Below are 27,829 nucleotides of genomic sequence, written 5' to 3'. Positions count from 1 at the left end.
CCTTAACCCCCACTGCTTCAGTGCCCTCGGGAGTGAGATGGAGATGCTTGTGTCTCCCTCACGAGGTTGTTGTGCTAGAGCTCAGCACAGCACTTGGGCTTCGCACGCGGTGAGCACCCGGTGGGTGTGTGTTGTTACTGTTCAACGGTATGCAAAGCGGCGTGCCAGGCACCTCGCAGGTGACACCTCCAAACACGTCAGCGTCACAGCTTCCGCCCTGGAGATCACTAGGACACACACCCGTCGCCCAGATGCAGAGGAGCATGTGAAGTGTTTTGGGACAGACAGGCCAACATCTGACCCTGGGGATTCTTCGCTAACGTGACTCCTCTTCGGAGCCTTGGGTTTCAGGTCTGCTGGCCTCTGCTCACTGGGTTTGTTCTCCAGCTGTATACCTAGAGTTCCAGGGGGAATTACTCCTTTTTTTTCTTGGAGACACTGGGCCTGCTCTGGGCTCGTCTCCCAGTGTGACTGCAGCCTGGGCGCCCTGGGTTTTGCCCCGCCGCCTCAGGCAGCAGTCCCGTCTCTGCATCAGCGCTGGCTCCTGACTCAGCGTGGCCCCGTTCTCCCTCCCAAAGCCCAGTCTTGGACATGTTGGAATCCAGCTGCTGCTCAGTGTCACGTCAAAGCTATAATCCTTGTGAAATTTCATGTTTTATTTAAGATGAAACTACTTTTAAGTGTTTCTGATATAACTCACAAATATACTAGGAGCACAAATAATTCATTCTTGCTGGATAACAGAGAATGATTCAGCATCTCAATAAATAACAAAAGCAACAACAAAAATACCCATCTCTAAGATATGTGTTGCCTCATCTTTTCATACTTCCAGAATTATCTTTTTTTCCTATAAGCTCTAATGTTCTGGAGGTTCATGAATGATAGTTAATGATTCAAATATATAATTGATATGCTTCATGTCATACAGATCCCTAACATCAATTTATTCACAAAATCTCTAATTAATTAAACAATTTATTCATCAGACTGATTTAATTTGTGAATTTTATGAAACTTCACACACTAAAAATTTTCCAAAATCTGTAATAACTCCTGCTTAAATCTGTGCTCCATTAAACAAATAATGTGAGTATAGAAAAGTCCAGTAGTTTCTTTTTAAGGTATTGTGTTCTATTAGAACTCCATTTTTGCCTTCCCAGATGTTTGTCATACATATAGTCAAAATGATAAAATGGCTTCACTGCACAAGGATATTTTTAAATAATGAGAAAAATGAATGCTAGAAAATAAGAAAGAGTACTTTGAGACAGTTGACTACTTATCTCCAACTCAATATAGAACTCTATACCCCTTACATTTATATGTTTAATAGTTATACCTGATTTTTCAGTATTCTTCTTTAGATATGAACCCTCAAGAAATAAAACCTACTATCAAGTGTAGCTAAATTTTAGTGGGATTTATTTTTTCTTCTTCAGCTCAGAGCGTAAATTCTAAACTTGTAATAGTAGATGGGTAGCATAGTTTTCTGACTTGGGTAATTCATTTAATCATTATTTCAGCACTCATTAATTGAATAAATGTTATGTCTTAGTTGCTAGGCTAGGTACTAAGGTAACAAAGATCCGTAAATCCTGATCCTAGTATTAATAATTTAGGACCCAGCAGTTCTCATGGAGCAGATAATCTATTTAAGGAGCTACTGTATATGCAGCAGCAATTTTCTTAATGACCATAGACTTTTTAATTAATATTTGTTAAGCACTTTAATAATCCAAGATCATATGTAATATATACAGATTTTCTTGGTACCTGTGGTCAGAAACAAGGATAAATGAGTATGTATCATATCTATGTTGGTCACATTCAAAGAAAGAAATCTCACAAAACTGTTATCATCATTACAGAGACAATAGATTTGTTGGAATTACTTTCTCTCTAATATTTAATTACTTTGTATTACAATTGTCTAGGGCACAAATTATCATAGATTATAGCTGGGAGAAAAGCTTAGCTGTGCCAGTAAGTACAGTTGTATGTATATGTAACCGTAGTTTTCATAACAAGCTTATGTGACGCTTTTCTGTTGTTACAGGAGTTTTTTTTTTTTTCTGTTTTCCTTGTGCTTGCTTGTTTTTTAATTGGAGGATAATTGCTTTGCAGTGTTGCGTTGGTTTCTGCCCCACAACAATGCAAATCAATCATAACTATATATACGTATCCCCTCTGTCTCGAGCCTCCCACGTTCCCCCGTCTCACCCCTCTGGGTCATCAGAGCACCAGGCTGGTTCTCTGTCAGACAGCAGTCTTCACTAGCTGTCCATGTTACACATGGTGTGTACATATGTCAGTGCTACTTCCTCAATTCCTGCCGCCCTCTCCTTACCCCACTGTGTCCACACCGTTCTCTACATCTGCATCTATGAAGCTTTAAATAATCTTAGATGTCCCTTTTATATCTAAAAACAATAGAATCGAAAGTTGTAACTTCAACATTAAAGAACTTACAAATATCCAAAATGCAATGGATCTGGGGGAAAGTTACATAAACTTTCAAATCTGTAGTTTTTAGTATCACATCTTTACATTTAGGAGAGGAAAATACAGAAGAGACTAATAACTGGTGATCTCTAGAAAATGTTTTCATTTGATGTTTCAGAATTTATTAAGCAAAAAAATAAAAACAAGAACAGCAACAAAAAAAACAATTTTAGGGTAATTTTATCTCACACTTGCATGCAGCAAGCCTTATACCTTCACCCGATGCTTGGCCAAATGACTCATACCTTCTAAACCTCTGGAAAGATGGACAGTGTGATGACTGAAAAAGCTGTACTGTGTAGTGATTTCAGAGTGTGGGCTGTGGAGTGGATGGCCCGCCTGGGCCACTCAGGGGTATGTAAAATTGGGCAAGTTACTTAACTTCCATTTTCTCATCAATAAGCTGGACTAGTAGTAAAACCATCATGAATTATGAGGATTTCTCAGTGAATTTAAAGCTCAGCACACTGTGTGGCGCATGGTAGGCACTTGACAAATGTTAGCTATTTTAAGATGAAACTCCAAAACAGAAATTTTATTTTAAAATCAAGTCAGATCATAATAAGGAACGAATGACTGACAATTACAAGAAAATGATTCGTTTCACGCATAATAAAATTCTTATTAACGTGAGCTAACTTTTCCCCAATTAGATAGGCATTTTTGTTAACTGACCATAACCATCATTAGTTATATCGGGGGCCTGTCCGTACTTTCACAGCATTGGAGGTGCAACCATTTGGGAAGATAATGTGTCTTCCCAACAAAGTTGGCATAGTTTGCCTTCCCGACAAAATTTTAAATGTGGGTACTCTTCAACCCAGTAATTTTACTTATAAGAATTTATCTTTTAGAAATCCTCTCAAAGATGCACACAGTCGTGCATGCATGCACACACACTACTTAGTTTATTAGGGGAAAAATGCTTCTGACATGAAAGAGTGCCCATGATTTAATGTAAAATGAAAAACACAAGTAACCTAATTTTTGTGATTGCACAATTTGCTCTTTAGTGAGATAAATGTTCTTTGTTTGCATATGCAAAGGGAGAAGTATAAATGTTAAAAGACCTACAAAAAATTGAAAGGACACACATAAAGTTAAAATTAGTTTATTCCGGAGAGTGGAATTGGGATCAAGAGATAAGGAGAGGACTTGGTATGTTTCCATATTTTTAAAATTTTACTACAAAATTTTGTGACTTTAAAATTTAAAAACATTGTTTAAGCAGGGAGAAAAAAAGCCTAAGCCAGAGAATCACCACTTAAAGAATTCTGGCCTCAAATCATTATATCTATATCTATCAGATCTGGAAAAGAAATGAATCCCAAAGAGAGTTATATCGCCTTCACTAGAGAGCCTCGAAGTCCGTGATTTGAATGAACTTCCTGGAGTAACCAAATCCAGTTGCTGGGTTGTGGGAAAGTCTTCACTTTATTAAGAAGGGCAGACAGATAGATTCCTTCCTAGTTGGAAAGGGATCACCGCTGACTCCCAGGACATTGCAAAAACCTGAGTCTTAGTTTACTGGTGAAGACTTGGACTAAGGAGATCAGGGTGTTTTTACACAGAAAAGTGAGCACTCAGCCCCTGAGTGACACACATTTTGGAAGGCCACCTCTAGCCCACAAAGACATGTTCATTGCAGTTTAAAAAAACAATTCCCTCCAAAGAAATACAGCCTGCAAATTCACACTCTACATCCATGATATGTATCATCTTCTCTTTCTGTTCAGAAAATACTCCTGAATGGTTGCACACACTTTGTCAGACCTTAGTTAATATTTAGAGAATTAATGAGCTTCATAGAAACCATTTTCTATGAGAGATGTGTCTGAATATTTTTACAGTGTACAGAAAAGTGTGTGTCCAGGATCTAGTGATGTGTAAGCAAATAGAAAGGAAAATGTTTAGATGAATATAAATCAGCCATTATGGAGTTTTATGTGTGTGGATCACAATAAACTTTGTGTGGATCACAATAAACTGTGGGAAATTCTGAAAGAGAATGGAAATACCAGACCACATGACCTGCCTCTTGAGAAATCTGTATGCAGGTCAGGAAGCAACAGTTAGAACTGGACATGGAACAACAAACTGGTTCCAAATAGGAAAAGGAGTACGTCAAGGCCGTATATTGTCACCCTGCTTATTTAACTTATATGCAGAGTACATCATGAGAAACGCTGGGCTGGATGAAGCACAAGCTGGAATCAAGATTGCCAGGAGAAGTATCAATAACCTCAGATATGCAGAGGACACCACCCTTATGGCAGAAAGTGAAGAAGAACTAAAGAGCCTCTTGATGAAAGTGAAAGAGAAGAGTGAAAAAGTTGGCTTAAAACTCAGCATTCAGAAAACAAAAGATCATGGCATCTTATCCCATCACTTCATGGGAAATAGATGGGGAAACAGTGGCAGACTTTATTTTGGGGGGCTCCAAAATCACTGCAGATGGTGATTGCAGCAATGAAATTAAAAGACACTTACTCCTTGGAAGAAAAGTTATGACCAACCTAGACAGCATATTAAAAAGCAGAGATATTACTTTGCCAACAAAGGTCCATCTACTCAAGGCTATAGTTTTTCCAGTATCCCTGTATGGATGTGAGAATTGGACTATAAAGAAAGCTAAGCGCCAAAGAATTGACGCTTTTGAACTGTGGTGTTGGAGAAGACTCTTGAGAGTCCCATGGACTGCAAGGAGATCCAACCAGTCCCTCCTAAAGGATACCAGTCCTGGGTGTTCATTGGAAGGACTGATGTTGAAGCAGAAACTGCAGTACTTTGGCCCCCTGATGAGAAGAGCTGACTCATTTGAAAAGACCCTGATGCTGGGAGGGATTGGGGGTAGGAGGAGAAGGGGACAACAGAAGATGAGATGGTTGGATGGCATCACCAACTCAATGGACATGAGTTTGAGTAAACTCCGGGAGTTGGTGATGGACAGGAAAGCCTGGCTGCTGCAGTTCATGGGGTCTCAAAGAGTTAGACACAACTGAGCGACTGAACTGAATTGATGAAGTCTTATAATATTTTAATATACTTTATGTTTTTATAATAATTTATTGTACTTTATGTTTATATAATAATATGAAAACAAATATTCTATATCAACATTGGTGCAAATCTGTTGATGCCTAGTTTTTTCTTTTTTAGTGTAATCTTGTTTGTCTTCACAGAGTTACTGGAGGTGAACTGTTTGAAGACATAGTGGCAAGAGAATATTACAGTGAAGCTGATGCCAGGTAAGTGACTTGTCCTGGACAAGATATAAGACTCAGCACTCACATGATGCTTGTTCAGTATATCTCTACAAATATATCATGGCACTTAGGATTATGAGAATCTCATAATATCGTCTTGGACTTTTCACAAGTCCTCTCTCTCTTACGGATTTTCAAGATGGTTCTTGGAGGGGAAAAAAAACTATGAATCTGATGTAAACTTTACTTTTAACTAGTATCTGTAGTTAGAATATATATGTTTTTTAAAGCCTAGCTGGAATGACTTCTGATAAAGAAATATACTTTTTTATCAAAGTTATGAGAATAAAAAAAAATTGAAACCCTCTGGTCTCTAGATGCTAGGCTTCCCAGTATGATAACCACTAGTCACATATGACTATTTTTTTTAACTTATTTTATTGAAGTATAGTTGATTTATAGTGTTGTATTAATTTCTGCAATACTTTGCAATATAGCAAAGTGATTTTTTTGTATTCTTTTCTACTATGGTTTATTACAGGATATTGAATATAGTTAGAATATTGAATATGAATTTTTGAATATTGAATATGGTTAGATAGCATCACTGACTCAATGGACATGAGTTTGAGCAAAGTCTGGGAGATTGTGGAGGACAAGGAAGCCTGGAGTGCTGCAGTCCGTGGGGTTGCAAAGAGTCAGACACGACTTAAGAACTGAACAACAGCAGCGATTAAATATAGTTCCTTATGCTATACAGTAGGGCTTTGTTGTTTATACATATGACTTTTAATTTCAGTTTCGGTTACTTTAAATAAAAAGTTCAGTTCCCCAGTTGCACTAGCCCCATTTCAAGTGCTTAATTACACGAGTGCCTAGTGGCAACTGACTGGACATAACAAATATAAAGCATTTCCCTCATCACAGAAAATTCCATGAACAGCCCACGTCCAATCAGAGACCATAAAAAGAAACAGACTCCAAAAGCCCCAGTGGTCTCCTTAAAGCATTATGAACTATTTACCTCTTTGGAAATTTCATTAAAGTCCTTGGAACTCTCACTTGAAAAAATATTTACTCAGGTACTTCAGAGGGTTCAAGAAGATTTCCCAATCTTGTTAATTGGCAACATTTTTACAGAAGTTAAAAATGGCTAACATTTTGTCTCATTTGAGACTTCCTAGGCTACACAAAGGCAATGTTTTTGGAGTGAAGTAACATTAATTTACTTGCTGAGACACTACTTAGACTGCATGGTGTTAGTTTCCTTGGCATTTCTTATATATATTCTGTAGTCAGTACTCATTTCTAAAAACCTGGCCATGAGTGATTAGCTCCTTACTAGCCATGTAAAGGAGAGGGTATCTGTGTTCGGTTATGGTGGTCTGGGCCTGCCTGTTCTCTCCGGTGCTCCCAGAGCTTCCTAAGGCTGCTGCCTCCCTGGTAGCCTGGCCAGGCACCAGTCAGCTGATAGCAGGCCCCCATCCCTCCAAAGTAGCACATGCATACCCAGGCTCACTTCTGAACTTCTCATTCACGTTCTTGGTTTAATGTTACTGTTTATGACATTTTATGAATCTTATCTGTACCTGACTACACTCTTTAATTTTTTAATGGAATTTCTACTGCCAAAGTCAAATAGAAAGCTCCATGTCACTTACGATGTGTGAATCATCACTTCTTCAGTTTAAGCCACATCCTCACATTAGGCCTCTGAAAAGCACTTCAGAATAGCCTTGGAAGTAACTGTTTTCCCGCTTGCCAAGAGAATAATCTTTTTTATCAAGGTAATAAAAAAAAGTTAAGAAATTTCCTTTATTTTGCTTTTCAAAGTTATTTTAAACAGATTGTTATTGTGTTTCAAAATACTGGTTGAAATTAGAGACTATTTTCAGCCCTAAGATAACAGGATAGACCCTAAATGTTGGATCATTTCATGTACATGCTTATATTAAGTTTTGAAATTTACTGTAGGATACAGTTTAGGATAGGTCCCACATATAATTAAGGAAAAGAAACATTCCCTTCTCAACCATATGCATAAAGAGCAAGTAACTTGTAAAAATCTGTTTAGTACTAGCCCTTAAGAAGTTAAGAATTGAATTCATTCTCACTAGTAACATATGGTGAAGCTTATTTAATATTAATTATTTTTTACTTCTCTATTTTCTGTTATTCATTAGGACTAAAAACTGATACCAATGGCTTGAGATGAAAGAGTAAAGTATTCCTAACAAGAAGTATAATGTGAACATTACTGTAGAAGGAAAAAAAGCCATATGATTTAGCAAATAATTACCAACAGTCCAGTAAGCTGTATAGTCAAAATCAATCAATCTCAAGCTCTTTTAGTGGTACACTTAAATCGAGTTAGAGCTAGAAAATCATAACCATGATCATTGTGACACTTATGCTGTAATAAATCAGATAGACAGTGATTACTTTTTTTAATTCAAGAATTTACTTTGGAGTAGCAGTATTTTGTACATTAAATGATTGAAAATGTCCTCGCTAAACTATTGCTTAATCCTTGAATGAATGAATGTAGTTCTCTAATATACTGCGTTTGAATCACACAGTGACCTTGTTCAGAATCCATCAGTGTGATATGTCTTACGTTACTGTGTGTCAGATGACAGCTCGTGGGACCTTATGATGTCCACCAATGATGTCCTCCCTCTAATTTAATTAGCAGTCTATTTGACGTAACATACACGTACATTTTAACATAGGAATAAGTTTTCTTTCACTGAAGCGTATGGAATGTGTTGAACAACCACCAGTGCTCCAGGGGATTTAAAATTTTATTTTTATTTTTCAAGTTTTTATTCCTTCCCCAAAGTATGGTTATCCTGAAGAGGGTTTTTTTTTTTAATACCATGGATTTACTTTAAATTCTCCTTATGTTACTGGAGACGTGCATTAGTTTTCCTACTACATATTATATAAGCAGCACCATTTCTAAGTCAAAATGGTAAATGTCTCCCTCTGTTTTTTTTTAACCCTTGTTTCACCTGCCACTTCATTTGTGTTACCCTCTTGTTTCAACACCTATGTTTAATTGTGACCTCAGATTTTAAACAGTTTAGATGTGTATGAGAAATACCCATAAATTTTATTTCACTGAAGAATTTTCCCAGAACATTGTGGGAATTATTTATAAAATTTCCTAGAATTATTTATAAAATTTTCTCCCTGAATATGGAAATTTTGACTTCTATAAACAAATGATTGATAGAGTTGCAATGAAAGAAAACACATATCAAATTGTTTTGTCTGAACATGTCACAAATTCTGTGTTGAATGTCATTTTTGTTACTGCCAAAATTAGCTTTATCCAGCATTATTTAATTCCAGTGTAAAGCTAAAAAAATGTGAAAAATATAATTTTTGTTCGTTTGTTTGTTTTGTTCAAATTTTCATTTTATTTTGTATTCAATGTGATTATGTGCCTTTAAAATGTTCTCCCTCCCATTCTGCCCTTGTATCTTTACAGTCATTGTATACAGCAGATTCTAGAAAGTGTAAATCATTGTCATCTAAATGGCATAGTGCACAGGGACCTGAAGGTCAGTATATGGAGTCCGTAAACCTGAATCAGAGGAAGTTTTGTTTGTTTTTTTTCTGGGGAAAGGGCAGAGGGTGGGTGTTGTACAGTCGTTCCCGTGCCTTTCCCAACTTTTCCTTACAATGACTAAATGATGACATGATAATGCATGATGCCTCTTCCAGTTTGCTCATCTACAGGCTAAATATACATCATAGCAAAAGGGAAGGCCAGCACTGAAAGCGCAGCTCTTAAGGTTCCGAGGAGTAAACCACCGGAGACGGTTTGGGGGCAGGCTTTCCTGAGATGTCCAGCATTGGCCTGGAAATAACCTTGGCCTGTGATGTATGTCCGCCTGTAGAGCTGAACACCACTTCTGTTCTGAGACCATGGGTTGCTGTAGCAGAACAACTGGTTCCTCATTGCTCCATTTGAGTCCGATGAACCCTCAGGCAAGAGATAATAATTGCCAGCTAAATTAAAGCATGCGAAGTTAATGATTTATCAAAAATTCATTACGTATCCTAATTTAACCTTAATGGAGCCTTGACTGCTAATGTGACAGCTTTCAAATGATACAAGAAAAATGGGAGAGAAGAGGGAAACAGCTTTTTTAGTGTGGCGGGAAGGTGGGACACAAAATCTATAAAAACTATACTTGTGTTCCAGTTCATTTCCTGTGAGGATTTATAATCAGGAAAAGAGCTCCTGAATTGAAAGTTTTAAGGTGGATTTTTCTAGAACAAGTGAACCTACATTTTGGCCCACATCTGGCAAGATCCTGATTGTCCTGAGGTAGTAGTCACTCTACTGGAGCGTGTGTTTACGTGACTGAAGATGTTTAAACGCAACCCCAGTTGTCTGCTAGTTTTGCACTTTAACCCAGTCTCTCTGAGGGTGTACAGACAGTGAGTGTAAGCTTGGAACTAACACACGCCCCCTGGTGTTTGCATGCAGTCATTGCATTCAGCAGATCCTGGAGGCTGTGCTACACTGCCATCAGATGGGCGTAGTCCATCGGGACCTGAAGGTGAGTAATGCCCTTGGAGAAGACAAACCACCACACGATTCCTAACGACTCTTCAGCTGCAGTTATGCCTGTAAAGGCAAAAATGTGAGCAATAAAGTTGTGCGGACTCTTTCCAACACATAACGAAAACACTCCCTCGCCACAATCTGTCTTACTTTCTCTCTTCTCTAATGCACACTTGAAACTTATATAAATCCCGTTTCATCCAGAGAGAAATCATTTCCTAACATGAACAATAAGTGGTTATATTTTCTTTCTCTAAAGACAGGATACAGCATCTAATGTGACTTTGAGTAGGACTGATGATCTCCTCTTCTCTTTAAACTTGTTCTGTGAACACATTGGCATGTTTGTTGATCAAACTCATACTATATGTACCTATATTTTGTAAGTAGTTATCAATATTATAAAGTAAATAGAGATGAATATATTAGGTAGATTTTTGGCCCACGAGATTGGTGTTAAAGGCCTCCATGTGGGTAGTAAAGTCTTTTTCCCTTAACATTAGTCCCAGGAATTCTGAGGACATTGAGTCTTCCTGCTTTTTTATTTACTTATATTTCTAGGGGGTCAAGATACTACTGTGTTTTAAAACAGATGGAAAAAGGGTAAAACAAATCTTATTATCAAATAGTACATATGTAACATATAGCTACATACTAATACTTTTAAGACTTGACTCAGTTTCTGATAACTGTTGAGAACGAGAAGTGTTCAGATCATTTAGAAATTAAACATTTCAGAGGCGACCATCTTGTTATTAATTCTCTGGCCTCTTCTCTCAGCATTCTAGCTTTACTTACACCTGGAAATTTAATGGAGGAAAATTCCTAGGTGGGCAACATAGCACATGGGAGCACTGTGGAGCTGTGACTTTTCATTTGAAACCTCAGCCTTTTCCAGGCTTTAGTACAAAGGTGGCAAAGGATAATTTAGAATTTCTTAAACTGTACCGTGTTCGGGACCTAGGCTGGTTTCTCCTGGGCATACTTCTCTTGTTACAGTACTTCCCACTCATTTTGTATGTTCTAGAAGAATATTTCTTCAGTGATTCACAGCAAGTTACTTGAAGATGTGATCTGTAAGCAAAATATTGCCTTTTCTAGAACCCTCCTTTGATTTCAGTTTGAGTCTGAGAGCTTGTTCTTTTGGAGAACCAAGGTAGAATTGTGTCCATCTGCCAACGCTTACCAAATTTACCCATCAGGAAAAAGGAAAAAGAATGCGTTCCTTTGAAGATTCATATATTTGGCAATCACCTCAAAAACTGCTTAGTAGCCACATAAAGACAGTGCCCCTTTTTGTTGCTTCTTAGAACTCACAGTGCTACTTTCCTTTTTAAGTGACTGTATGCAGACATGCACCTTGTTGGTGCTATTCTTACTGTTTAATACATTTATTGAGATATTTTACTTCATTTATGTAATTATAAGTATTCTGTTAAAGCCACGATGAGAAATGCAAATTTTGTTCCAGGATTTTGGAAATATATTTTTTGAGGTCTTGATATTGCACTTCTGTAAATGTCCAAACTCAGCTGAGTCCTTCAAAGACCGGAACTTTTATCAGAGATGTCAGTGAGCCTAGGCTGTGGAATGGGAAGGAAAAGATGTTTTCTGACATATGAGCTAAAGTCACTAATTAAAAACGCATGCAGGTGATTTCCAGAGAGGCTACTACTAAAAGAAATTAGCCTGCTGCATCACCCCTCAGATTTCTTTCAAGAGGGAAGAGTGTTTTTGCTTTCCGTTCTTACTCAGATTTAAGGAAAGGATGGAGATGAACTTCTGATGAAGCTTGTTATAATTTCTGTAATTGTTGTCTTAGTTTTTGTCAAATCGCTGACTTGGATAAACTTCAGTTGAGTCTAGTTCCTAATAGGCCGCGACATAAACTTACCAACAGAGGCCCAAGCTTGTGTGCAAGGGGCCGCTTAAGTGCTCTGTCGCTGGCTTTGATCTGTGGCTTCTGTGCCCATGATGCATAATCTGATAACTATACAGCTTGGAATAACACATTTACCAATATATTAAAATGAAAAAGATCAGCTGCTGAAATCTATTATCAGGCTTTAAGCACAAATGTTGCCCTTACAATTATTAGGCCATATATTTCTGCTTCCAGGGCAAGATTCATGTTAATTCATGTACAGTGCTTCCCTGGTGGCTCAGAGGTTAAAGCATCTGTCTGCAATGTGGGAGACCTGGGTTCGATCCCTGGGTTGGGAAGATCCCCTGGAGAAGGAAATGGCAACTCACTCCAGTATTCTTGCCTGGAGAATCCCATGGACGGAGGAGCCTGGTGGGCTACATTAGTCCATGGGGTTAATTCATGTACAATAGACAGAGTTAAATTTGTCCATATCAGTGAGATAAAGACACAGGATGAATTACATTTATCATCATCACGGGCACCTGTGAGCACAGGAGCACTGTACCGGTTGTCTATAGACTCCTCTGAGCATAATAGCCATTTGTGTTCCTTCCCAGTACCTGACGTGGGACCTTGTACCTAGTTAACACTTGCAGCATAGTCCTTCAATTCAGGAAAGAATAAAGTTCAACCAAAAGTACATTTGTCCTTTAAAAGACAGCACTGAGTAAAATAGGCTGTTGTGATATATTAATTAATGTTGAATAAAAGAAGATAAGCATATCCTCTTTGATTCAGTGGTAACATGAAGATCTCTTTTTTAATATTTTAATAACTTCCACTTTGAGGGGCTCTTTAGACAGTAGAATCCTCCATATGGAAACTTATCAGGCCTAGAGACAAGGCTAGGGCATAGCAGGCAACTTGAGGATGTCCCAGAGACAACAGCAGGAGAAAGTTCAGGGTGGTGAGATGCTGGCAGCATGCCAGGCAGCCCCAGGCAGTATCCAGTGGATCCATGGACCACAGTCTTCCATCTAAGGTGCATTCAGTGTCAGGCAATGGATGTAGATCTCTTAGGGAGGTCCAGCAGTGGTGACATAGTTATAGGCCCATAGTTAAGGGATATGAGAGGGTTTGGATCAAGGCACAACCTTAATAAAAATAAAAGGGCCATAGCTGCCATTTATCAAGCAGTTGCTCTATACCCTGCACTGTATTATCATACGAATCTTCAGAATAACTTCATGAGGAAGGTACCATGATTGTCTCCATGTTACCTAAGAGGAGACTAGCAACCGCGAGTAAAAGGACTTGTTCAGAGGCACAGCTAGTAAGACAGGATCTGTGCCCAAGCAGTTGGGCTCCAGGGTCTGCAAGCTTAATCCCTGCCACTTCTCAGTTCAGTTAGATGAATGAATCGAAAACCCTCATAGAGACCAAAGAAGAGTTCACAACAGTGACAGGAAACTCATTTTACCATCAGCATTGAGAGTTATTTGGGGAAGTGGGTCTAAATTTAGTGAATCAAGAGATTAAAATAATCCCCAACTGTGGCTTTTCAGAGCTATACAAAATTTGTATCATTAGGAAGAAGAGAATAAGGTATAGTTAAGATATAGAGTAGGAGAACAGCATAAATTTTGACAAAAGACTGGTGTAAAAAGTGATGATGTTCTGTTTAGGAAATCAGTAAGGTGGCGTTGTCCACAGCCTTTGGAAAATGAGACATCGAGAAGAATGAAATGGATTTGCCACATTTAATTTAGGCCACATCAAGACAATCAGTTTGGAGTCCTTAAAAAATCGATCATTTATGAAGAGAGGATTACTGTAATGTGGGGGGATATCTGTGTGAACTGATAATTAAAAATTCAGGTATCAAAAGAGAAGAACAAACATTAATCAAGTATTTCTCGAGCACCTATTAAGGCCCTCTCTTAGGTTTAGGCATGTATTACACAGCAAAACAAAAACAAACCTGTATACATGGAACATACAGGCCAATGAGTTAAAAGATCACTTAAACATATGTGGAAGATGTATCCATGCTGCTCCTCCCAGAAAGACGGAAGTACATCAGACAGGCACCGCCTCCAGAAATATATCAGGTCAAAAAGAGGCTGTGGTAAAAAGCGACAACTCTCGATGTCACAGTAAATAAAGTAATATCAAGTCAGATGTGTTCTCTCACGTAAGAGCGTGGAGAATACAATTTCTCTGAATCAGTTGACAGAAGGAAGCAAGTCAAAAGAGACAGTTATACAGCTGTACTTTTTCAAATAACCATTTTTCACACAAAGTAGTAAAATTTCTTCAGCTCAAGGTGTACCAGAAGTGGTTACTAAACTGCCTCATGAGCAGCTCTCTGGATAAGAGGCTGCATACATACAACTGAATCTTTTAGCCACAAATAGGCCCTGGTGAATTGGCTTGGTAGAAAATATTGTCTTCTTAAAGCCTACCTCCTGAAGAAGTGTTATTTAACGGAAAAATCATTAGACGGGTAGATGAATATAAGATCGATAGGTAGGTAAGTAGATAGAAGAATGGATAGATATATTTTAGTGAAGATAGTAATTCTGGACATTTGGGAGGATTTTTAAGACTTTCATAGACACAAAATTAAATGTATGACCAGAAAAAAAAGAAATTCATTTTCTGGAAATGTGACAAGCATTCAATCAATCCTTGTCACCATTGGTAGCTATGTCAAATAGTGATTTCTGCATTTTCCTTGATTACAAAATCACAAGTACTTCACTTTTCACAAAATCATCTTTAAAAAAAAAGTTTAAAGGCTATATCATAGTCTTTAATGTACATCTAGATACATTACAAACTGTGCGACAAATTCCATAATCCATTTAGTCGTTCTGCTCCTCCATGAAGTACTCGGTGTGTGTCAGGCTGTGGAGAAGCAGGAGGTGATTGGCGCGGTCCCTGTGGTTACACCCTGGTTCTTTCAATCTACCTGATAGTGTGTGCTGATAATCAGTGTTAGAAGTGCATCGAGAAACAGGAATGTAATACAGAGTGATTCTTATGAACTTGCTCATATGTGCACAGTGATAGAAACAGAACTTCCTCATCACAAACTTACAGCGCATTCATCAGCTAGAAACTCCCCATGCTAAGTACATAAATTCAGGCATCCACCATGGGAAATAAAAGCAAAAGTCACTTGTGCCATGTGCACAAAAGGACCTCCACCACATGTGTGAATGAGCGTGACATTCAGGCTTTTCAATTCATGCAAGATTTCACTTAGTTGAATTTTAGGAGTTTTGTTCACACCTTCTTTGGCAAAGAAGTGGCTGCAAACACACCAAAGCACTGACTGATGAACTTCATGTTGGAATATTGACACTTTCCAACTAGAGGAAAGAAATTGTAAAAGACTGTGTCACTTCTTAAAAGCCAGTATCCAGGGTGGCCTAAGAATCAAATCATATAGAATAATAAAACTCATAACCTGCTGTTTTATAATATCCATAAAGAGCAAAACATTTAAAGAAAGTAAAATACACATGATTTCACTAAACTTAAATTGCATATGTTTGAGTTTACTGGCTAGTTATCATGTATGTGCACAGATAAATCTGTCTTATGACTAACGGTGAAGATGTTTATATGACTCACATTGAAGATGATCATCACCTCTGCTGAATCAGTTCTTTAATAAACATAATGCTAATTTAGAAATCCTTGTGATATGTTTGTGAGATTTTTAAGAAGCAAAGATTAAATTATGCCTTTTTCATAAGTTTTCACGTTTTATTTGAATATGGGTAATAAATATTTTTGAGTACTTTAAATTCTTCTTAAAATATCTACTGAATGGATTCCCATTTGAAAAAGAATGATTTTTATACCTCAGAATCACATATTTAAAAGGAAGGTATCAGGAAATCTGACCTCAAGCCCTTGCTTCATCTTTTTGAACCTCCCTACCTCGTTTAGAAAAAGAGGGGTTTGAATTAGTTTATCTCCCAAGTCTCTTGCAATTCTGAAAGTGATTCCAGAAACTTGCCTCAGTACTTTGAGATACTTGAACAGTTTCAAGAAAACCCCAAATCATGATGAAAGAAGTTGCCATTGTATCCATATGGAAGTACAGAACAAAACTTGCAAGCAGTTGCTGCTCATTACAGCTGATATGCTATAAATGGTTGTTGACACTAAGACCAGATGTCGTGGAAAATCCTGCATCATTAGGAAGCAATGGGGTGGGGAAGGAACCTGTGTGTGAGAATGTCAGTAGAATCTATTTAAAAACCAATCTAAACAGTGATGCATTATAAGAATCTAGGGGTAATCTCAATGTGTAAATATTAACATAATAGATTGCACTTAATTTAGAAATGCAGACATTTCTCAAGTCATGAGCCTTCATTACAGATATTCAGTGTTCTACACATTTGAAATGGCCCGCTGTACTGGAGTGTAATTGCTGATCACTAATGCACGTAATGTCTCTTACAGAGGACAAACTCCTGTGATAAAACCCAGTGGGGCTTTATAATTTTATACATACTGTTATAAGATTTTAAAATATATATATTTGTAATGTTCATTTGCGAGGTGAAGAACTAGTTACTTAGCTTCAAAGGTCTGAATAGCCCAAATCCACATAATTAATAAGAATCAGGCCCAGGACATAAATCCATGTCTTCCTTTTCTATCTAGATCATAGTGCTGTGCCCCCATGTTCAAACATAGTTGTGTTGGAAGGCTGGAGTTTCTGATCTCACCTTTCTGATTTGTTTTAGAAGGTCAAAATAGTAGAATATTAGCAGTTAATGGTATAATGGTGACCCTTTCTATAAGGAAGTAGCCACTAATTTGGTGAGAGATTCTACTGTTTCAGCTTTTGTGGAATATAACCACAAATTATCTTACTTTCTGTAGACATTCATAATCTAAATTTATCAACTTGCCAATGAACTTTTGTAGTGCAATATGTTCTTAAGTTGGAAGCTATCTAAATGGTAGCAATTAAAATCAGGATATATGTGTACTGCCCTGGTTTAAATGCTGCTTTAGAAAATCTTGGTGATTAAGTCTCCTGTATCCTTGCAGAATATGATAAAAGATTATTCAAACAAACATATTCCAAAGAGTTGACTATAAATCAAAAGTATGTGATATTTTTAATGTTTTTTGAAGCTGGCCGTTAGAAGCAATCTTGTGATAAACTATTTTATAAAACAAATAATCCTTTAATAAAGTCAGTAATCATCCTCATTTTTCAGTTTGTATTCCATAATTCTGTATTTTAGGCTTGCCTAAAGATACGCTTAAACATGAAGTCATTTCGGTGCTGTTAATATTTGAGTCTATATAGTAACCTTGAAATAGCATGCCTCTTCCTGTGCATAACTGCAGCTGAACAGTCTTCTTGGGTATAAGGTGAAACACGGATCCAGATGGATTTATTATTTCCTGGATAAGTCACAGGGCCCTACAGGGAGGTCTTAGAGATCGTCTCTAGGTATGAGTATTTGCCTCAGTCATTCAGAGACTGTGCATCAGAAAACTCCAAGGCGTTCCCTTTCTTCTGAATTAGCAGATACTTGGTGTACAAGGGCATAATGCACCCAGCACTGCCCAGAATTTTTTGATTTATTAATAAGAATAAAAGCACGTTGAATTGTTTATAAGTTTATTCATTGATGACACTGGCATTTGGTCAACAAAGTTAAATACCACTTGAAATTGAAAAGACCTAAAATGATTGTGATTTCTAAAGCAATTGGAACTCTTTCCCTAAATGAGTCTGTGTTGACAAATTAAGACAGCCGGGTATTTGCAGAGATCCCTGACATCTCAATGCTTTTGAATATGAAGGTCACAGAGAAATAAACTATTATTTATTGTTTGTGTTTTCTTCCAAGGTATTTATTCCATAAATTAATAGCTGGCAATCACTTCTTGATTAAATGAGAAGGTACATAAATCCAGTGACCATAAGTTTTAGTTGGGAAAATAAAATGTTAAATATTAATCATATAGCATGGTTAGATACTATAGTATAGTGATAGATAAATAAGAATTCCAAGTAATTTCAAATGTTAGATTTTACTGAAAGTTATTTTAGCATGGAGATCTTTCGTATTCTTAAGACGTGTTCATCCCAACATCCAAATTAAGTTTTCATGTGTTTAGTGTTTAGATAAAAACCCTGTAAGCCCTAAAACATTATAAAGTTTTCCTTAAAATTACCATTTGTCATAACAGTGGTGAATCTGATGGCAGTGAGCAGCAATAGCCCGAAGAAGTCTGGTACTTGATTAAAACTTACTTGCCTACACTTCAGTTCCTGTAGACTTAAGCTAATTTCTTCTGAGCTCTGGTTATGAGTCTTTGCTAATGTGCATGGCTGGCTTAATTAATAAATATTGGTTTAGGCTGTGTTTACACAAGGTCAAAACAACAACAGAATTGACTAATTCAGCAAGGGAAAAAAGTAGCAAATTTCATGAAAAAAAATGGAAATCAGTTGTTTGTTAATATATAAACAAAACCAATTTGATTAACGGAATGTTTAAATGTTTCATACAGTTGTTTTGGCATTTGGAGAGTCCATTGTTTCCCAACTTTTTTCAGTCTGAGACACCTCTAAATTTGCTGGGTTGTAGCCCAAGATTAGAAGATGTTGAACCACTCTCTGGAATACACATACCAATCCAGACAAACTTTCATCCGGATACCTAAGGATCTAAGGATAATAGATTTACATTATGCATTAATCGGCCTCCTTTTCCTGACCAACTTTTCCCTTCATTTCTTAAAACCCACAAAAGCTGTCCAGGGAAAGTCAAGAATTTGTCATGGTGCTTATTTTCAAAGTACCAATGTGTCTCGATGACTGGTTGGAAAACAGTGGTGTAGACACAGCCTTATTCCAGGATTGAGTTATCAGTCCTTGAGTAATGATAAATATCTGAGAAAATTAAAATGTGTCTCTCTTATAGTATTCTGAGATGTGAAAATAAATATATAAGTAATATTTTGAATCACACTTTGAAGACATACACATTATGTTTTTAAAAACTAGCTTATGAAAAAAAAAAGCCAACTATAACATTTGGCATGTAAGAGTAGACTCTTTCTGCCTTTAAGAATAAACAGATTCTTAAAGACAGCAATTTTAATACATAATCAGAATAAGACTCCAAAATTTGTACAGAAATTGTTTGGAAACAGTGAGGAATGAAAATCACTACATTTGGGTCCAAACTCTTGAAGTCAACTAGGATTTAATTTGCACAGTTTCACTTGCCAAATGTCTGTAGATTGGTCCAACTCTTGTTATCATTTTGCCAAGTTCCCTTCTGCTGAAAAATGTCTATGCTCTGTTAGGCTTCTAAGCCAATGTCCGTGGCCAAGTCTGGACCTCAAGCAGCACTTGGAAGCATGTGAGCAGGTCAAGACAGGTGCTCCCATTCATTTGAACTCTCCCCAAGTGATACTCTCATCAGCCCAGTATCTCTCCAGGACGTACATGCATCTGTCCGAAGCCTGCCCACATGATCATTTGTAATCATTTTCTAACCATATTTTCCCTGGGATTTAGGAATGACAGTCTCCGGGAGAGAGGACAGTGCATGATTTTTTTTTTCTCCTAATCTTACAAAACGTTAGTTTTGAAGAGTCACTTAAAATAGATTCTCACATCAGTCTCTCTTTTCTTTCTAAATAAAGCCTGAGAATTTGCTTTTAGCTAGCAAATCCAAGGGAGCCGCTGTGAAGCTCGCCGACTTTGGCCTAGCCATAGAGGTCCAAGGAGATCAGCAGGCGTGGTTCGGTGAGTAGGGCCCCCCCATGCTGCTTGCACTCTCTGGGCCGCAGTCCCATCCCACTTACCAGCCACAGCAAAACGGAAACGTTCATTCTGACAACTCGACTAGTCTTAAGTTAGTGGACTTTTATAAGTACCTAATTTTAGTGACATTAAAAAAGTATAAGTCTAAAAATAAGGGGAAATATAATAGAAGAGCAGTAACACGGACCTTTTTTCTTAAAGAATTGATGAAAAATGGGTGCTGTATTAATTAATAGGAGGATTGCAGTATTCAAAGAGTATTTTATTTGAGAGAAAATTGATTGTCCAAATACAGCCTCACTTGATGCTGAAATCTCCTATGTAACTAGGTACTCTGGAAATATTTGCACAGCATTTTGCATATTTTGTGATTAGCAATATTAAGTTTTAAAAATATTATAAAGCATATAGAGAGAAATTTATATAATATATGGTGTTATGAGTCTATATATGTGTGTGTGAGTTTCATCTTCTATTTTTTCAAAGTGCCAGTTTCTGCTCTACAATTTTGAAATTTCTGTATTATGAAATTTCTGTTTCCTTGCAAGTAAGGACGAGATTAACTCTAAACAAATTTAAATTATGGTATTAAATATTTCTGGATTATAGTATTTCAGGTTTATGAATTGTTTTGATAAATAAATTATTTTACCCACTGAATTTCTTATGCTTCTCTTTCTGCCGTTGCTGAGTATTAATCCACTTTTCAGGCAGCGTCCTAAAATATAACATCTCCACAAGCTGCCGCCTTGCCTCTGTCCTCACTGCCAGTGTGTTGAGATTAGAACTGGAATATAGTTCATGTGGTTCAGAGGGTAAAGCATCTGCCTGCAGTGCGGGAGACCCGGGTTCGATGCCTGGGTCGGGAAGATCCCCTGGAGCAGCAAATGACAACCCACTCCAGTACTCTTGCCTGGAAAATCCCATGGACGGAGGAGCCTTGTAGGCTACAGTCCATGGGTCGCAAAGAGTCGGACACAACTGAAAGCCTTCACTTTCACTTTCATAGTTGATTTAAAATGTTGTGTTAGTTTCAGAAGTACAGCAAAGTGAACCAACTATACATATATGTATATCCACTCTTTTTTTAGATTCTTTTCCCCTATAGGCCATTACAGAATATTGAGTAGAGTTCCCTGTGCTATACAGTAGGTCCTTATTAGTTATCTATTTTATAAATAGCAGTGTGTATGTGCATGCATGCTAAGTCACCTCAGTCATGTCTGACTCTTTGTGACCCTATGGACTTTAGCTCCCAGGCTCCTCTGTCCATGGGATTCTCCAGGCAAGAATACTGGAGTGGGGTGCCATGCCCTCCTCCAGGGGATCTTCCTGACCCAAGAATCAAACCCCTGTCTCTTAACGTCTCCTGCATTTGCAGGCAGATTCTTAACCGCTAGCGCCACAGTGGTGTGTATATGTCACACTACTTCACCCCAGACAAATTTCTGTTTGTTTTCTACATCTGTGACTCTACTTCTCCTTTGTAAAAAGTTCATTTGTACCTTTTAGACTGCACATATAAGCTGTCTTATATTTGTCTCTGTCTGACTTCACTCACTATGACAGTCTCTAGGTCTATCCATGTTGTGGCCAGTGGCAAAATGCCCTTCAGTTTGAATTGCTTGTCCTCTAAACAATAACAACAAATAGAAAGAGAGCTCAAGAAATGCTTACTTCTTTTGTTTTCTATACAAGTAGTTTTCTGTATCCCTAAACATACACATGTACTGAAAAGTACACAGATCTCCCAGGATTCCCCATCTCTCTCTCATCTGCCCCAGCCACTTAACGGGGGTGGCCGGTGGGACAGCCTCATTCCCCGCCTCTGAAGGCAGCCTAACTCAGGATCTCATTTTGTGCTGCCGGCCCTGTTTCAGTAGTGCCTGACCACTATCCTTGTCTCTCATACCTCTGTTGAATACGGCCTTTTACATTAAGGTTGTCCTTACCTACCAAGTGAACTTAATACCTCCAAATTTGGCATTTGTTGTGGCATACTTTGTCATGTAACTGGACAAAGCTGTTCCTGTTAACTGCAAACTGAAAAGAGGCAAGACCTAGAATTAGTGCTATAAATCTGAGATTCAGAGACATCGTTTTATCCTAGGAAAGAGTATAATTGACCCTGATAAAGAACATACACTTACAGGAGTTGGGATCCAATAGGAAGTCGTGGGGCTGTCACAGAGATGGGCAGAGCAAATCACTGGAGATACAGAAATGGATTAGGAGGTCCTGCCCTTCAAAATACTCATACTTGCGAATCAGTAAGTATTTAGCAGGCAGCGTGGAAGCACCGTTAACAGAAGCAGGTGTAAGGTGATCTGGAGCACAAGAGAAGAATTGTGGAAATTTCAGTGACTGGGACAAGGCTTCCCCCTTTCTGGTGGCTGAATGGGAGTTTTGTTCACTGGCATGCAAGGCGATAAAGGCATTCCAGACAGAGGGATCAACACATTCAAAATTTCAGAGGCATGAAATAGTTTTTTTCTGTTTCAGGAATAGTGAGAAGTTGATTACAGCTAAAGTAGAAGGTATACTGAGATGGGGAGCTGATGAAGTAGGAAAGGACTTTATGTTCTTTTGAAGGATTCAGCATTTATCTTAGATTTAGGAATCTGGTGAAAATTTTTGAGTTAGAGGAGGACATAATCAGGTTTCTGTTGAGTAACTATTTGGTAGGAGGATGGCTTTAAGGATAGCCTGCAGGCAAGGAACCAGGTAAGATAAAGCAGAAGTTCAAATTATGCATGAAGACAGCTTGAACTAAGAAGAACACAGGAGCAAGCAAGTTCCAGGTAACAAGCAGAAAGGACAGGAACCCTAAATTTTAAGGGAGTCTGTTTAGAGGAAATCAGAATCCTGCAAGTTGGGTTCCAAGACAGAACTCTAGTCCTTTCTAGAACAAAGCAGGACCCCACTTCACGAGATGCCAAAAAAGGGACTTAGGCTCAGGGATGTGATTGCCGGAACTATGTACAAGATGATAATTGGATGTCAGGAATAAGCCAGAAGCCTTATTACAGAGCCAAGGATCAAATTTAACATTGACAACTTGGATGATGCTTATAGAAGTATTGAAGTTGAGCTCCTGAAATCTCACTTGTTTGGGTGAGATTTCATCTCTTTGCTAGATCACAAGCTGTTTGAGGGACTATGTGTAGTACAAAGTTTCTGCTTTTTGAATTAAAATACTGCAGCTGATACCCTGGCTCTGATTCTTAACAACTACATAATATTAGGCAAGTCGCTTTAACTCTGTGAGGTCAGTGTCCTTTCTGAAGATGGAAATAATAAACACTCTTTCATGAGGCTGTTATGAGATGAGTGAAGTAGACCATTGAAATATGCCTGGGTCTTCAAAGCTGTTCAGTAGGTTTTCAAAACTGTCTTGGAATGAAACATGTCACAGAACCAGCCTACACAGTAGAACTTGTTGAGTGAATGACTAAATATCAGGCTGGTGAAAGCAATAGCATCCATATAAAAGTACACAGATTTTCAAATTGTGATAATTCATTTCTCAAGGCAAACTGGTCTCAGAGAAACAATGACAGATGGGGAGTAAAATTCCCATTTTTTTCTTTGGTGTGGTGATAATCAGCTAAGTTCCTGCTAAGATACCTATTAGGGTAATGACTTTTAAAAGATGCATTTTAAGGTCTAAGAAAATCATTTTAAAAGTATAAAAAAACATAGTTTCTAAGCTTAGGAGAATACTTTTTTTAGCTTTCTTTTAAAGTTGTTGTTGTTGTTTTTTAATGGGTTGCAAAGAGTCAGCCATGACTGAGCAACTGAGCGCATTCAACTCAAATGTCAGTGAATCCGCATGGATAACTAAGTCAAGGGAATGCGATGTACTGCCTTTCTTTTGGAGATATTGCCTGATATATTTTAGGTTTTAGGAAGAAAGGCATGTTTTAGTATGAATGATTTGTTTTTATATTTATTCATTTTCTGCCATAGTCTCATGTATTTGACTGATTAATTTTATGTTTTAAAAGATGTAAAGGTTTTGAGTGGGAAACCTTTTTATTTTAATAAGAAAAAAGCAGAACTCTTTCTTCATTATGTGTAATGCCAGAGTTTCAAGCTTTTACATAGTTTTATTTTAATAAATTTGAGGTCTACTCCAAATAAAAATTAAACTATTCAAGCCACTCTAGAAGCTCTCTATTGTGTTCAGTTATTTCCTTATTTTCAAGATCAAATATTTGTTTTTCCCATGTTATTTTTTCTGTCTTTTTTATATATAGCCAAAAAGGCTAGAAGTAGTAGCACCCTGTAACACATGTGTAAGGTAAACTAGAAGATTTACCAAAGAGAATAATCTGTTTCTCCTGTGGGATTGGAAATGCTGTTTGCAATCCATTTCTTTCTTTCTTTTTTTTTCTACTAGGAAAAAAGGATAACTGCCATGATCTATTTCTTATGGACGAATTCTTTTGCTTGGTTGCTATTATGTTATTATGTCTCTTGTTTAAATATTAAGGGTTTTTTAGTGGCAGTATGTTGCAGTGGATTCTGCATGTAAGTAATTCTGTTTTCTCTTTGATCTGTTCTGGTATTCCTGTTGGTTTTTCAGAATGAGAAACATACACTGTCTCTAAGGAAGGCTAACTCTCATTAAATTCCCATTGATAGTTTATCTCATAATAAACTAGATTTAGGAGTTTAATCTCATGCTAAAGAACATCTAGTTTGTCTTACCCTCAGTATTTCTGTATTCATGAGAACATGTTGTAAAGTGCACTGTTTTAACATTTGTGCTTGTAGATGTAGGCTTCACTATTCTTAGGGGTAAGGATCCCCGACTGCTCAAATGACAGTTGTGCTAAATAGGAGCAAGTATCTCTTAGCATTTTAGTCTCCAGAAGAGGTTTGTAATAATTTACACTTAGGATTATCACTTCATTTCTTGCATAGTGGTTACTTCTTTATCTTTTCTACCTCGATGAAGTGTTAACATTTCCTACTCCAGGCATGTATTCTACCAAGTTATTTCAGACATACATTAAAGTTTAGCAATTCTAGATAGGAGGTTACAGATTGCATATAAAGGGGTAGTCAAAATTCAGAGAAAGGACGGACCACTGAGAACTGTAGGAGATGGGAGTAATTTAGAGTCACCCTGTGTTAGAGAAAAAGTACTCCCTCCCACACATACACACAAAAACCGAGGGTGCGAGAAACAGAAAAGGCATCGTTAAGGGTGAAAATGGAAAGTTTATTTTCAAGAAATCTTAGAGATTTTTTAGGTTAAGTGCCCAGAAGTAGAAAGATATTATGTTGAGTGAATGAAGGGGAAGTAGTGGGTAGGACCAGATGATAAAGTATCTTAAAATGCCAGGTGGGACCTCCGCCTTTAATCTGGTCTTTGGAATCTGTTTCCCATTGGATTCCCTTTGTGTCTCAACATTTGGAGGAGCTGGAAAGGAATGGTTGGAATAAGAGAGCAGATGTGGCAATGAGAGGCCCTGAAGAGCTCTTGGAAGCCAGTGTGCCTGCCTCTGCCTTAGAATAGCAAACTTTCACACGGCTCCTTCCGGTAATCCTTGAACTTCAGGCAGGGGAACCAGCACTGTTGCTCAATAATTCTTTCCAGCTCACAACTACTGAACAAACATTTCTATCAAATAAAGTTTGAGGTAGAGGTGGATCCACTGTGGTCCATGTAAAGCTTAAACTACAGCATACAGGTCTTTTCTTGAAGTTCCTTCTCACTGTCCTCCTCATCCTCCTCTAAAGCAAACAGGAGAGGACAGGTAATGAAAATGGGGGGTGGGGGGGAGTGAAATCCAAAATCCTTTGCCTCAAAATGTAATTTTGTTGTAACCGTGTTGTTATATATATGCTTGTTTCTAAGTACAGATTTGTTTTGGAGGTGGGGAGAAGCTGCTTTCTTGGATGCTTTGCATCCCAGTAAATAAATAATGTGCTTCATCACTGATTTGTAGTCAGAGGAATTCCTGATTACATATCCTTTTAAAGAACACTTTCCAATTTCCGTATGCATTTAAAGAAAATTTCCAAATAGCCATAGCTATTTTTGGTAATTTTTAAAGTAAATATTTTTTATTTGAAAACCATTATTTTCATAAATAAGTATTTTACTCTAGATGCTAGCTATTATTTATCATTTAAGTATACCTTCTTGGAAGTACTGATTTATCTGATAGGAAACTTTCTTTAGCCATCTAGTTTTGCATACCTCATCTCTTAAAAGTCTAGCTGATACTTGTTCAGTAGTGACTCATCTAAATATTCCTGAGTCTTCTCTTCAGTTGCCAGTTATAAGTACACAGTGATTACTTATTAGTACAGAGTGAGCTCTTTGATATATTATGAGCGCATTTCTTCTCCTAGTGAGTTCTTCAGTTACTCTCAGCCCCATCCTCCTCCCTTAGACTACCTCACTATCAAAAATATTTACTGAAAATTTGCTTTAAATTTATCCCCAGGATCTATGTTTTGGGTCCTTCTACTTTGTAGATAAGTGTTAGTCACTCAGTCATATCGACTCTTTGCAACCCTATGGGCTGTAGCCTACCAGGCTCCTCTGTCCATGGGATTCTCCAGCAAGAACACTGGAGTGAGTAGCCATTCCCTTCTCCAGTGGCTCTTCCTGACCCAGGGATCAGAAACAGGTTTCCTGCATTGCAGGCAGATTCTTTACCATCTGAGCCACCAGGCAAGCCCCACTTTCTAGGTAAATACCCCTCATAATAATGCTTCCCTGGTGGCTTAGCGGTAAAGAATCTGCCTGCAATGCGAGAGACACAGGTTCGATCCCTGGATCAGGGAGATCCCCTAGAGAAGGAAATGGCAACGCACACCAGTATTCTTGCTTGGAAAATCCCACGGACAGAAGAGCCTGGCGGGCTGCAGTCTGTGGGGTCGCAAAGAGTCAGACACGACTGAGCAACTCAGCAGCAGCAACAGCCTCCCTAATATATTACGAGGCAGCACGATAAGTGTCACCTCCTGCGGTTTTCTCCTGGTTTCTTCCCAGAATGGGGTGGCATGTCTGACCCTTCCACAGGTTCAGTTTTAACTTGCACGTGAAGGGGAATCAGCGCTGCTGAGCAGGCAGTCTGAAGTGTATACCCTGACTCTGCAGCACCATAGAAAGGTTTCTCTGTCTGCGGGAAAAGGAAGATGTGTTTCTTCTAATTAGCTACAGTGCAGGACAGATTGATGTTAAGACTGCTACAGAGAGAAGCTCGTCCAGGTTATTTTATTTCCCTAAGAGCTGTGTCTTACCCTGACAAACAGATCAACAGATAAAGAAGCCCGAAGAAGCTTCTTCCTTGCTTTGCCATTTCGTATTGGTTTTGCCAAGTTGGTTTTCATTCATTAACATCTGTTTTCCCTAGGCTTTGCTGGTACACCTGGATATCTTTCTCCAGAAGTTTTACGTAAAGATCCTTATGGAAAGCCAGTGGATATGTGGGCGTGCGGTAAGGAATCATTTTCATGCAAATTTTGCAGCACACCACTGTTGTTACAATGAAAATAGTATCTGTCAAATCTGAGGTTGATGCTCTCTAGCAATCAACTTAAGAAAGTTACGTTCTCAAACTTTAGCCTACAACAGAGTCGCCTGGAGAGCCCGTTAAAGATTGCTGTTTCTGATTCAGTAGGTCTGGGATGGGAGTGTTTGCGTGTCTAACAAGTTCCCAGGTGATGCTGAAGCTCGAGGCCCAGGAGGCACTTTGAGATAGGGCCGTAGAGTGTCCCCCACAGAGGGTGTGGGGTTTCTGCCCCTGTCCTCTCACCTCCTCCAGGGAGCCCTGACCACAGCTGTTCTGTCTGCAACACAAGATGCTCAGCAGGGA

The 27,829-nt window shown here is 38.1% G+C and overlaps 1 protein-coding gene across 18 annotated transcripts in view; it reads left to right on the top strand.

Annotated features, from left to right (window-relative positions):
• Positions 1-27,829, top strand: part of CAMK2D (calcium/calmodulin dependent protein kinase II delta) — a 299,674-nt gene that overhangs the window by 214,993 nt on the left and 56,852 nt on the right. For 17 of the 18 annotated variants that reach the window (XM_043438236.1, XM_043438242.1, XM_043438230.1 and 14 more), the window contains exons 5-8: positions 5,688-5,753; positions 9,208-9,280; positions 19,868-19,970; positions 27,368-27,451. In XM_043438236.1, the coding sequence (XP_043294171.1) occupies positions 5,688-5,753; positions 9,208-9,280; positions 19,868-19,970; positions 27,368-27,451 (326 nt within the window). Of the gene's footprint in view, positions 1-5,687; positions 5,754-9,207; positions 9,281-10,215; positions 10,289-19,867; positions 19,971-27,367; positions 27,452-27,829 lie in introns of all 18 variants that reach the window. The other variant, XM_043438243.1, reaches the window with a different exon arrangement.

The sequence above is a fragment of the Cervus canadensis genome, chromosome 19, assembly GCF_019320065.1.
Source record: "Cervus canadensis isolate Bull #8, Minnesota chromosome 19, ASM1932006v1, whole genome shotgun sequence".
Taxonomy (NCBI): Eukaryota; Metazoa; Chordata; class Mammalia; order Artiodactyla; family Cervidae; genus Cervus; species Cervus canadensis.
This window is presented reverse-complemented; position numbering and strand designations above follow the sequence as displayed.